General features: G+C 47.6%; 1 protein-coding gene across 1 annotated transcript in view; it reads right to left on the bottom strand.

Moving 5' to 3' along the window:
* Nucleotides 1-471: 471 nt before the first annotated feature.
* The window catches only part of Ip6k1 (inositol hexakisphosphate kinase 1), a 43919-nt gene continuing 31776 nt past the window's right edge, over nt 472-12614 (bottom strand). The window contains exons 3-6 of the mRNA XM_028887002.2: nt 12390-12600; nt 5888-6069; nt 1697-1872; nt 472-1125 (exon numbers count right to left, since the gene is read on the bottom strand). Coding sequence (XP_028742835.1) covers nt 616-1125; nt 1697-1872; nt 5888-6069; nt 12390-12600 — 1079 coding nt within the window. The 3' untranslated portion in view covers nt 472-615. The remainder of the gene's footprint in view (nt 1126-1696; nt 1873-5887; nt 6070-12389; nt 12601-12614) is intronic.

The raw sequence follows: 12614 nt of genomic DNA, 5'->3' as shown, positions 1-12614 counted from the left end.
TTTGCTGTGAGTTGGCCTTAGCTCAGCTTCACAAATCTAGCCCCATGCCAAAATCAGACCCAAGAATGAGTCCATCTGCGCAGTCAGCCCTGTAATGCCCTGAGGGCAACTGCTCAAGCACTGGCACAAAACTAGAAAGGTCCCCAAGACACGGGCACTTAACCTTCCCCAATTCTGGGAAGTAAGGGACGAGTAGCATAGAGAGACCCTGTGCCAGCCAAGGGCTTCACCTCACAATCAGCAGAGCCCTATAACCACAGATCCCAAAAACCTTAGGCAAGGGGACCAAAGTTCAAAGGCATCTGTCTCTGCTGCCGAGCCCACTGGGGTTATCTCTTCCTTCCTGAGTCAGCCTGGACACAGCAGAGCCACAAAGCTAAGGAGCCTGGCTGGGAGGACGTATGTTCTGTCCTCCTTTACTTTTATATATATATGTATATATATATATATATATGTATATGGATTCCAGGCTACAGCTAAAAACATTTCTTTTAGTTTACACCAAAGAGAAATATAACCCTTTAAAAGCAAGTCAGTGTGTCCTCACAGCAAGTTCAGAGCAATGGTCCCTGCCTGTGGGTGGAGAGGAACGGGTCTTAGGGCCCAGAACTGGCCCTACTGGTTCTCGTCCCGCATCTGTTCCATGATGCTGATAAGATTCTCCAAACCAAACACGTAGCCTCTGTCCGGCCCGTCGTGAACAGTGGGGTCATCCCGGAAGCCCTTGAATGTGCTGTGTGCAAAGTCGATCATGCGGACGTCCACCTTGGGCGGAGAAGAGGGGCCAGCCTCAAGGTTGGTGCCGCTAGGGCTGGTGCTGGGCCCACAGGGCGGTGGCGCCTCCGGGAGCCCCATGTCCACGTGCTTGAGCCGGAGCTCCGAGCGGCACTCCTTGCCGTCATAGATGACGAGCAGAGAGCTGGAGTAGAAGCGGTAGGAGGCCTGCCGCTCCAGCACGGCCTTGAGGCCCCGGAGTTTGCTCAGGATAGGCTCAAAGAGGTCACGGCGCAGGTCCAGGCCGTTGTGCAGGTATTGATACAGCGCATTGCGGAAGCCTTCAATGGAGAGTCCACGACCATAGTACTTGTTTCTGCAGAGGTAATGACCTGTGTCCAGCTGGTAGACCTGAAACCCCAGGAGACAAGACCGGGTTGAGTACCAGGAAGGTTTGATGGCCACCAAGTGCCCCCAAGCAAAAAAATACAAAAACAAAAAAACAAAAACCCCGACCAAATGAACAAACAAAACAGTCTGCGAGGCACTCTGACCAACCTGAGCTCTTCAGCTCCTCCTACTGGAGCAGGGAGGCCACATTCACCCCAGGTTTTCCCGTCCTGGAGCTGTGAAAGCCAACACCAGGCCTAGAGCCATCACTTTAGAAGCCTGCCTCCAAGCTGTCCCAGGGCCCGGCTACCTCTGACTAGGAATGCACTGCTGACAGACAAGTCTGCCTTCCCGGTGACAAGGCAACAGGCTCTCTCAATGACCCTGCACATGGAGCTCAATCTCAGTCAAGTGAGGAGAACAGGCCTCGACGAACCCACTTGTGAAGACACACTCAGCAGCCTGTGGGTGACTCACCCTTTCAGAGGAGATTCTGGAACAGTGCAGGCCAGGAGGACACGGGTGTCAGGCAGGTATGGGCACAAGCTAACATGCACTCTGCAGCCCCGGGCTCCCGCCAGCGGTGACTCACCTGCATGCCACAGACCCTGACCCCCAGCGTGGCAGACGTGCTCTGCTCACACTTCCGCATCTGCCGGGCTGCCTTCTCGGCTGACGCGTCGTCCCCATGCTGCCGGGTACCCATCTTCAGGTCCAGCACACAGGGGTACTTGAAGTGGTGCACCACGTTCTCCAGCAGGAGGAACTCTGGGCCAGAGTCAAGGATGACAACCAGACTCATGTCAGCTCCACCCAGGAAGGCACAATGGAAATGTTCTAGAAAAGCGGCATTCTGGCTGGCTTTGGGGAACCTGCTCCTCATACTGGGTTGCTTTGCCCAGCCTGAATACAAGGGGAGGCGCTCAGTCTCACTGCAACTAGGTGAGCTATGCTTTGTGATGCCAGGGGAGACCAGCCCCTTTCTGCACAGAAACGGAGGAGGAGTGGGGGAGTAGAGGGGAGAAGGGAATGGAAGGAGAAGAGAGACGGGAAACTGCTGTCAGGATGTAACAAATACATTTTTAAATCTAGAGTGGCATTCTGGTCCACTGTCAACTCTATGTGCCTCACAAAGTCCGACGTGGCCGTTTCAGACTACTGGCTTCAACAAATTTTGGTAGAATATACGTCACATACAATCTTAGAGGCGGGGGTGGGGAAAGTCGCACAGGCCTTTAATCCCAACATCCACACTTACAAGACACAGGCAGATGGATCTCTGTGAGTCTGAGGCCAGCCTGGTCTACACAGTGAGTTCCAGGATGGCCCAGGACTACACAGTCAGATCCTGTCTCAAAAATAATAATAATAATAATAATAATAATAAAAGATTGGGGCTGGGCATAGTGGGGCACCCCTTTCTTTAATGCCAGCACTCTGGAGGCAGAGGCAGGCAGGCCATCACCACTGTCCACCTCCCCATGCTGAATCTCTATGCACTGAACACTCACTCTCCATCTGCCCTTTCTACTCTCCAGGAAACCTCCACTTTCTGTGTCTAGGAATTTGTCTGTTGGAGGCAGCTCATTTACTAGAATCTTCCAGCATTAATCCTTTTATGTTATGCTTAGTAAAATGCTTTTAAGATTCATTCGTGTCATACATCAGAATTTCATTCCTGGGTGCTGAAGAGGTGACTGAACAGTTTAGAGTACTTGTTGCTTTTGCAGAGGACCTGGGTTCAATTCCCAGTACCTACATGGTAGCTCAGAACCATCTCTAAATCCAGTTCCGGAGATCTGAAGCCCTCTTCTGACCTCCACAGGACCTGGCAGACACATGGTGCACAGACATACATACCTACAAGCAGAATATTCATATACATGAAATTAAATTAAAAAAAATTCAGCCTGGCATGGTGGCGCACACCTTTAATCCCAGCACTTGGGAAGCAAAGGCAGGCAGATCTCTGTGAGTTCAGGGCCAACCAGGGCTATGTAGAGAACCTGTCTCAAAAGTAAATAAACAAATTCCTTACATAACTATGACCTATATAATTTTCCATAGTATGTATACAAGACACCTACTGATTAGTATTTTTAAATGTTGGGGTGTGTATGTGATGTTGTATGTGTGGTATATATACTTGATGGATGTAGGTATGTGGGTACACATGTGTGGAGGGCAGAGGTCAACATCAGGTATCTTTGCTTAATTGCTCTCTACCTTTAATTTTGTTTTGTTTTGTTTTTTTCGAGACAGGGTTTCTCTGTGTAGCTTTGCGCCTTTTCCTGGAACTCGCTTTGGAGACCAGGCTGGCCTCGAAATCACAGAGATCTGCCTGGCTCTGCCTCCCGAGTGCTGGGATTAAAGGCGTGCGCCACCACCGCCCGGCTACCTTTAATTTTTGGGACAGGATTTCTCACTGAACTTGAAGCTCACTGATCAAGCTAAGCTGGCTAGCCAATGGACTTGAGGGATCTATCCATCTCTGGCTCTACCCTCTCAGCACTGTGATTACAGGCACCAAAAAATAATAAATAAATAAAAAGAAAGAAAGAAAAAGGAAGGAAGGAAGGAAGGAAGAAGGAAGGAAGGAAGGAAGATAGATAGATAAAGAAAGCCTGGTCCTTTTTTGAGTTCTGTGGATCTGAACTCAGATCATCAGGCTTCCTTCATAACAGATGTTTTGCTGACTTGGGTTCCTCCCTATCCCTTTATTTTGACATTCTCATGATCCCACGATAGTCTTAAACAGCCTGGAGACCATAAGGATGACTTTGAACTTCTGGTTCTCCTGTCTCCAGCTACAGAGAACAGAGACAACAGGCACAGTCCCCCACACTCAGTTTTATTATTATTTCCTATTCTTTAGACCTACCATACACATAATAAGGCAAAGACTATCTGGTCACATCCCTACCACCATTAGTAAACCAAGGCCACCCAGACCTAAGAAGTAAGACAGACATCTTTGCAGCATTATTCCAAAAGAAAAAAAAAAGGGGGGGGGATCAAATTCTAACATTCCCAACAGGAATTTTCAGGAAATGCTGGACTTAAAATCTATCCTGGTGAGAATAAGAAGCTGACCAATGTCCAGCCATAAAAGGAATGTGTATCAGCTTTCCAAGGTTTAGGGAATGTTGTGGAAGAAGGGGAGGAAAGAGTGTAAAATCAGGAGGGCAAGGAGTGTGTACCACACTGTCTTCTGAACATAACATGGATACTGTATTCATGACCTCACAGCAGCTGCTGTTCCTGACTTAAGGCTCCACAAGATCAGGATAAGACTGAGCATGCCAACATTCCAGCCTGGGAGGGGAAAGGGCACATGCTGTTGTACGCATGAACTCATAGCAGCTGTGGTTACCTATACACAAGACCTGCACAAGATCTGGCCCATCAGCGTTCCAGCATCGACTGGAGAGGGTGTGCCTTCCTACTAGCTGAAGGGCTACAGGTGATTCAAGGCTGCTAGGGCAGGGGGAGTCCTTTTTCTTCAGGGGTATGGCTACCACTAAGTTACCCATAATCTAGTGTACAAGCCCTCACCCATGCATATGGCAGCACTACTTAAGTTCAGTGGTTTTGTTTTTGTTTGGTAAATGAAGGCAGGAAGAGCACAGGTTCGAGCAGGAGAGGGCTAAGGGAACAGAATGGGCAGGTGAACACATTCACTACATACACGTGAAACTGTCCAAGAATAAAAAAACACTGTAAGGTTGGGCAGTGGTGGCACACACCTTTTTTTTTCTTTCTTTCTTTTCAAGACAGGGTTTCTCTGTGTAGCTTTGGTGCCTGTGCTGGATCTCGATCTGTAGACCAGGCTGGCCTCGAACTCACAGAGATCTGCCTGGCTCTGCCTCTCAAGTGCCAGGATTAAAGGTGTGCGCCAATGCCGCCCAACCGGCACACTCCTTTAATACCAGCACTCGGGAGGCAGAGACAGGTGGATCTCTTTGTTCAAGGCCAGCCTGGTCTACAGAGTTAGTTGCTACACAGAGAAACCCTGTCTTGGAAAAAAAAAAAAAAAGAAGAAAGAGAAAGAAAAGAAAGAAAGGGAGAGAGGGAGAGGGAGAGAGAGAGAGAGACAGAGGGAAAGAAAGGGCACAAGGCATGACATGACATGGTGGCCGTGCTCTAACACTTGAGATGGCCATCATCACCTGTGCGAGAGCAGTCCTGTCCACCAACACCATGTCACGGAAGGAAGAGGGGCTCAGAGGGCCATCTCCCTGAGGCTTTACACTCAGTCAATGGTTGAGGGGAGAAAAAGACCCCCCCCCACCCCCACCCCACCTCTGTGGTGTAAGGTACCCATATTCCTGCAAATAACCCCGTGCAACTTCCTGGACACACAACAGGGAGCAGAAGGGGAGCTATTGGGAAGAGGAAGATTAGTGGGAGAGACACTAGAGAACACAAGGGGTACATGGGATCAAAATACATTATGTACACATATAAAAATCTCACAATACAACCTATTATGTCACTGGGCAGCAGTGAGTTCAAGGCCAGCCTGGTCTACAGAGTGAGATCCAGGACAGACACCAAAACTACACAGAGAAACCCTGTCTCAAAAAAACTATTATGTCTAATATATGCTAATTAAAAAACAAAACAAAACACTTAAACATACCTGTCTTGAGAGTAAGAGGGTAGAGCAGATGCTTGGGCAGGAATGAAGCCCTAGATTCAGTCCCCAGACCAAAACACAAGATGAAGAACAACACAACCTTGCCATTTTCTCACCCCGTTTCCAATCAGTGGCCAAGGATACTGTAGAGTTTCCGGTCCTTGGACTCGGAGCGCATCCGGCTCAGCTGCTGTTTGTGGCAGCGCAGGCTCCAGGGGTTGTAGCTGATCTTCTCAGAACTCAGACCGCTGTTGCTGTCCAGCATCTGGAAAGGGACATCTGAGTGGCTGTGGAGCTCCACCTTTGGACTCTTTGCCTCCTGGGAGCTAAGAAGGAAGAACACATACCACTAAGAGATAGAGAAGTCATCTTTAGGGACACAGGTAGAGAAGATTCGAACAAGCCTAGCCTGTCACTCAGAACCTACTTACAGGTGGCACTGGCCCCAGGTAAAGTGAGTGAACAGAATAAGAGCTATCCTCCTGGGCCTCAGAAAACTGCTTGAAAAATAATCATGTCAATTTATAGCATATGATAACACTTCCCATTTAATTAGCATCAAAAGAAAAAATCTGGACCCTAGCAGCATGGGCCAGTGAGTAAAGGCACTTGCTGCACAAACCTAGCAACCCAAGCTGGATCCCCAGGATCTATAATGTAGACAGAAAGAATCAACTTCACAAACTCGTCCTCTGACCTCTAGGCACACGTAAGGGACAGGCACACTCACACCCACATACCCAATAATAAATGGTACTTAATTTAAATAGTAAAAAAAAAAAGGCCAGGTGTGGTGGCTCACACCTTTGATCTCAGCACTCAGGAGGAAGAGGCAGGCAGATCTCTGAGAGTTCAGGCCAGCCTGGTCTACAGAGTGAGTTCCAGGACAGTCAGGGATACAGAGAGACCCTGTGGGGGGTGGGGGTGGGGGTGGGGGAGAACACTTGGGAAAAAAAAGAAAACACTAGGTACTGGAGAGATGGTTCAGTAGTTAAGAGTACCTACAGCTTTTGCAGAGGACTGGAGCTTGGTTCCCAGCACCAACATGAGGGGCTCATGACTGCTTGGACTGTGCCAGGGGCCAGGAAGATCTAACACCCCTGTATCTTTTGCAGGCATCTAAACTCAGGCATACATACCCACACACAGATAAACATATATACATATAATTGAAAAATAAAGATATAAATAAATCTTTAAAAGAAAAGGTAAAAACTAGAACAAGTGCCACATAGGATGTAAAGAGGCTGGAGCCTTCCTTTGTACGCTGTCAGTACGAATATCAACTACTACAGCCCCTGACCAAGTACTTTGGTGTCTCCACAGGATAGGTGCAGAGCATGCCAGTAGTCCCAGATGCTCAGGAGGCTAATGTGGCATAACTGTTTGAGCACAGAAGTTTAAGACCAGACTATCATGAGCAACCCAGAGAAATCCTACCTAAAAAACAGGATTGACTCCCAGCACTTGGGAGGAAGAGGCTCGCAGATCTGACTTCAAAGCCATCCTGGTCTACAGAGAAAGTCCCAGGACAGGCTCCAAAGCCACACACAGAAACCCTGTCTCTAAAAGCAAAAAAAAAAACAAACCAAACCAGGTTTGGCTAGGTGGTAAAGATAGCTCAAGGGGTTAGCCGGGCGGCGGTGGTACACATCTTTAATGTCAGCACTCAGAAAGCAGAGGCAGAAGAATCTCTGTGAGTCTGGGCTTAGCCTGGTCTACAGAGCTAGTTCCAGGACAGTAAGGACTGTACAGAGAAACCCTGCCTAGAAAAACAAGCAAACCAACAAACAGAAAGATGGCTCAGTGGTAAAGCACTCACCGCACAAGCCTGAGAACTGGAGTTTGGCCCCCAGAGCTGTGTTCTTTATGCTGGATGAGTGCAGTAGCTAGGCTGGAATTCCAACCTTCAGAAGGCAAAGACAGGGTGTGATGGCTATTCTTGGTTGTCAATTTGACTGCATCTGAAATGAACTAAAACCCAAGCAGCTGGGTACATCTGTGAGGGAGTGTTCTTTAACCATTTTAAGTGGGAAGACCCACCTTCAATCTGGTCCAGACTATTTGCTGGGAGCCTATATAAAGAACATGGGAGAAGGAAGCTTTTGCTCTATGCCTGCTTGCCCTCACTCTAGCTGACAAGCTCATTACTTCACTGGCATTAGAGCCACTTTTTCAGGATTCTGGCTTATACCGAAGACTAACTGAGACATATAGACTCACAGACTAAACAACTACTGGAGTCTCTAACTTTCTATTGGGAGATAAGTCATTGTTGGAGTAGCTGGACTACATCTGGTAAGCCATTCTAATAAATCACCGTGTCTGTGTGTGTGTGTGTGTGTGTGGTGGGGGGGTCAGTTCTATTCCTCTAGAGAACTCTGACTAATACACAAGGGATTCCCAGAAGAGCATGAGCATCCAGACAAGCCATACTGGTGAACTGGTGAGCTCTGAATTTGACTGAGAGACGTTGCTTCAATGAATAAGGCAGAGTGAGAATGATTTCTGATTTCAACCTTGGCTTCCAAATGCATGCACACCCACATGCACATACACCCTCCTACACACACACAAATGGGGGAACAGTGTCTGAAAAAAAATTCCTGGAGTTAAAGAGGATGACTTGATTGCAACTTCCCACCTAGGTATACACTCAAAAAGGGGCTAAGGCTGTAGCTTAGTCAGTAGAGTGCTTGCCTACCATGTATAAGGTCATGGGCTTGATCCCCACCAGACATTGTAGTGTGTGGTGATACTGTGTTCCCCAAAATATTGTGCACCCTAATAAACTTACCTGGGGTCAGAGAACAGAACAGCCACTAGACATAGAGGCCAGAAAATGGTGGCACATACGCCTTTAATCCTATCACTTGGGAGGCAGAGATCCATGCGGATCTCCATGAGTTTAAAGCCACACTGGAAACAGCCAGGCATGGTGACTCACGCCTTTAATTCCAGGAAGTGATGGCAGAAAGCAGAAAGGTATATAAGGCGTGAAAACCAGGAACTAGGCAGGTTAAGCTTTTAGGCTTTTAAGGAGCACAGTTCAGCTCAGAGGCATCCAGTCTGAGGAAAGAGGAGCAGCTGAGGAATTGGCGAGGTGAGGTGGCTGTGGCTTGTTCTGCTTCTCTGATCTTCCAGCGTTCACCCCAATACCTGGCTTCAGGTTTGATGTTAAGATTCCTGCTACAGTAGTGCATGCCTATAATCCTGACAGGAGATAGAGGCAGGAGGCTCAAGAAGCTCAAGCCTACCTAGTGAGGTCCAGACGCGCCTGGCAATATAACTCCACACTCACTAGTCCACAAAGCCGCACTGCTAGTGAAGCTAGCAGAGGCAGAGCACCCTTGCAATTTCAAATGTTGCCTTCCTTTCCAGAAATGCTCTTCTCCACCTGGGCTATGACACACACAACCCAGCAGGTCTAGTGTGCACTCAAACTGCTGCCCTCTTCTAAGCACCAAGCATTTGGGATACCTCTGTGACGGTTGTTAAAAGGCCCCCATGCAAAGACCTCAGTTCTCCTGAACTCAACTACAAGAGTCCAACAATGCCTGCAACCCTTGCCCAACTTCCCAAAAGCAGATGCAGGTCCACTTTAGAAATCACTTGCCAAGTAAACCCAGACAAGTTGCAGGTCTGGATGGGGCCCCTGTAGGACTTGGCATTACCTCTGGAGTTATAGTCCTGGCCCTGGTGAGTGATCTCCACCTTTGGTATGACTCAGAATCTCTGCTAACAGGCCAGACAGGTACCTAGTCAATGCAGACAGAGCTGGCACCTTCACAGCAGACCCTGAAGCTAATCTACATTCACTAGCTTTTCACCATGATTCATAAAAGCTGTCGATTTGAAAAACAAAACAATTCCTCCTCTAAAAACTGCTAAAAGAGAATCACCAGTCACTCCCTACTGACTGGAATGTCTGTCTCCCAAATGCCCAAGTCAGGTCCTACAGTTGTCAGTCAAGAGGAGGCCCCTTGTGGGTGATGGAGACGAAGTAAAGGAAGTGCTCTTGCAGGCAGAAGCCCTCAGAATATCCAACACCAAGACATGCATCTTAACTAAGGTGTGGGGGTGCAGCCCTCTCCTTGCAACGTAGATGAAGACTTAGCCTAAAGGATGGGGGAGGAACAAGCACTCAAGTTTCAATAGTAACATGAACAGGACCTCTTAATGCCTAAGTGAGGAGAGGGGACTGCTCTGGGCCCTGAACAAGCCTCTGGGAGCTCATGTGGGTAGCATGTTCCAGAAGTGATCTGATGCCAGGGGTGAAAAGTTTACTGTCCCATCTAAAAAACTTCCCTATGGGGTTGGAGAGACAGCTTAGCAGTTAAGAGCACTGCCTGCTCTTCCAGAGGTCCTGAGTTCAATTCCAAGCAACCACATGGTTGCTCACAACCCCCTGTAATGGGATCTGATGCCCTCTTCTGTATTGCAGGTATACATGTAGATAGAGCACTCATATACATCTTTAAAAAAACAAAAACAAAACGAAAAACAAAAACCTTACTTATGGCTAGGGATGTAGCTTGGTTAGTAGAGTCTATGTTTGGCATGCAAGAAAGCCCCGAGTTCTCTTCTCAATACTACGTAAACCAGGCATGGCCGTAAATGCCTGTAATCCCAGCACTAGGGAGGCGGGGACAGGAGGAACAGAAATTTCAGACGGCACCATTTGCAACCCTCCCCACAAGAAATGTAGGAGGTTCCAATTTCTCCACATCCCTGTGAACATCTCTATGTCTATCTGTCTCTATCTATGTAAATATACACAGAAAACTCCATATATCTGTATCTATAGAGAGATACATACAAAGTTTTCAACAACAGGGGTGGAGGATGGCCAGTGTTCATGGACCACTCCCACAGGTAACAGCCTCCCTTACATGTTCATCACAACCTGATGAATGGAGAAAACAAAAGATGGTGTACCTATAGGATGGAATATTCAGCTAGGAATATTCAGAAAGGAACACATGGTTGGGCATGGTGGCACACTCCTGTGATCCCAGCATTTGAGAGGTAAAGATGGGAGATTACCATGTTTGAGGCAAGCCTAGTCTACATGTGAATTCTATGCCAGCCAAAGTACATAGTGAAGCTTGTCTAACAACAAAACAGTACTGACAACATGGATTGTGTGTGTGTGTGTGTGTGTGTGTGTGTGTGTGTGCGCGCGCGTGCGCGTGTGTGCATATCTATCTATCTATCTATCTATCTATCTATCTATCTATCTATCTATCGACAAGTTCTTATTACTTATCACTGACTGACCAGGAACTCTATGTAAACCAGGCTAGCCTTGAACTCACAGAAATCTGCCTGCTTTTGCCTTCCAAGTGCTGGGATTAAAGTCATGTGTCACCACACCTGCCAACTTTTTTTTTTTTTTTTTTTTTTTTTAATATATGCCTGTGTACGCCACGTATGTGGAGGTGCCTGCAGAGACCAGAAGACACTGAAAGCCCCAAAGTTGTAGTTAAAAGCAGTTGTAAGGGTGCTGGGAACTGAACTTGGGTCCTCCTGAAGTGCAGGAAGCATTCTTAACCCCACTTTTTTTTCTCCCCCAAGGTCTCACTATGTAGGCCAGGCTAATCTGAAACTTGTTACTCAGCACAGGCTGTGTTCAAACATGCAATGATCCTCCTGCCTCAGCTTGGTGAGTGGTGTGATTACAATCGGCTTCGATTGTCAACTTCAATTATACTCAACTCATTAAAAATTAACTAATGCGGAGCTGGAGAGATGGCTCAGAGGTTAAGAGCACTGGCTGTTCTTCCTGAGGTCATGAGTTCAATTCCCAGCAATCACATGGTGGCTCACAACCATCTATAATGAGATCTAGTGCCCTCTTCTGGTGTGCAGACAGAACACTGTATACATAATAAATAAATAAATAAATAAATAAATAAATAAATCTTAAAAAAAAAAATTAACTAATGCCTGCATGGAATATCAAGAGACACAATCCTGCCCAGCAGTGGTGGTGCACGCCTTTAATCCCAGCACTGGGGAGGCAGAGGCAGGCAGATTTCTGTGAGTTTGAGGCCAGCCTGGTCTTCAGAGCGAGTTCCAGGATAGCCAATGCTGTAAAACCCTGTCTTGAAAAACAGAGAGAGAAGAGAGAGAGAGAGAGAGAGAGAGAGAGAGAGAGAGAGAGAGAGAGAGAGAGAAAAGAAAAGAAAGAGAAACATAATCTTGAGAAGAATAATACCCAATGTAAATCTTAGGAGCAGGAAAAAGATATCAGATTCTCAGTCAAAACCCACCAGGGTACTCTAGTTTATATGAACTATCACTACTCCATGCTCAGACATCCTATAGGTAAGAAAGTAGCTAATCAGTGCAATTCAACTTCTGACTTCTGAGCATGCGACTTAAAAGAGAGCTAAATGACCTCGCCATGAGCACAGGGCGTCCCTGCTTCTGAAGGACTGACAGAGCTCCCATCTCTCTCAACTGGGTTTAGCCACACTCAGAAGGAACATCACTGAGGTGGTGGAACACACCTGTGGGAGTGGCCCCACGAACACCAGCCAGCCCTACCCACCACCACCCTGCTGTTGAGAACTACTTTCTCATCACCTGTCAGGCATTAGGATGCAGCATGTGCCAACAGCTCTGCATGCTGTCCTCTTACCTCTCTGTGGTCTCAAAGGACAGGCTGGCCTTCTCCTCCTTGTGGTCACTCCCACTGCCTGAGCGATGCAGGCTCCGGCGGGAGTGTTTCCGTCGAGGTTGCTCCCGTTCTGGTGTGTCATCTTGCTCTACGGTCTCACTCTCCACGTAAGGGTAGGCTACCAAGTTGATATAACCATCACTGTCTCCCTCAAAACAGACAGAAACCACGCCTGTTGGAGAAAAA

The sequence above is a fragment of the Peromyscus leucopus genome, chromosome 7, assembly GCF_004664715.2.
Source record: "Peromyscus leucopus breed LL Stock chromosome 7, UCI_PerLeu_2.1, whole genome shotgun sequence".
NCBI lineage: Eukaryota > Metazoa > Chordata > Mammalia > Rodentia > Cricetidae > Peromyscus > Peromyscus leucopus.
Note: the sequence above shows the minus strand (reverse complement) of the source record. Positions and strands in the feature narration are given on the sequence as shown.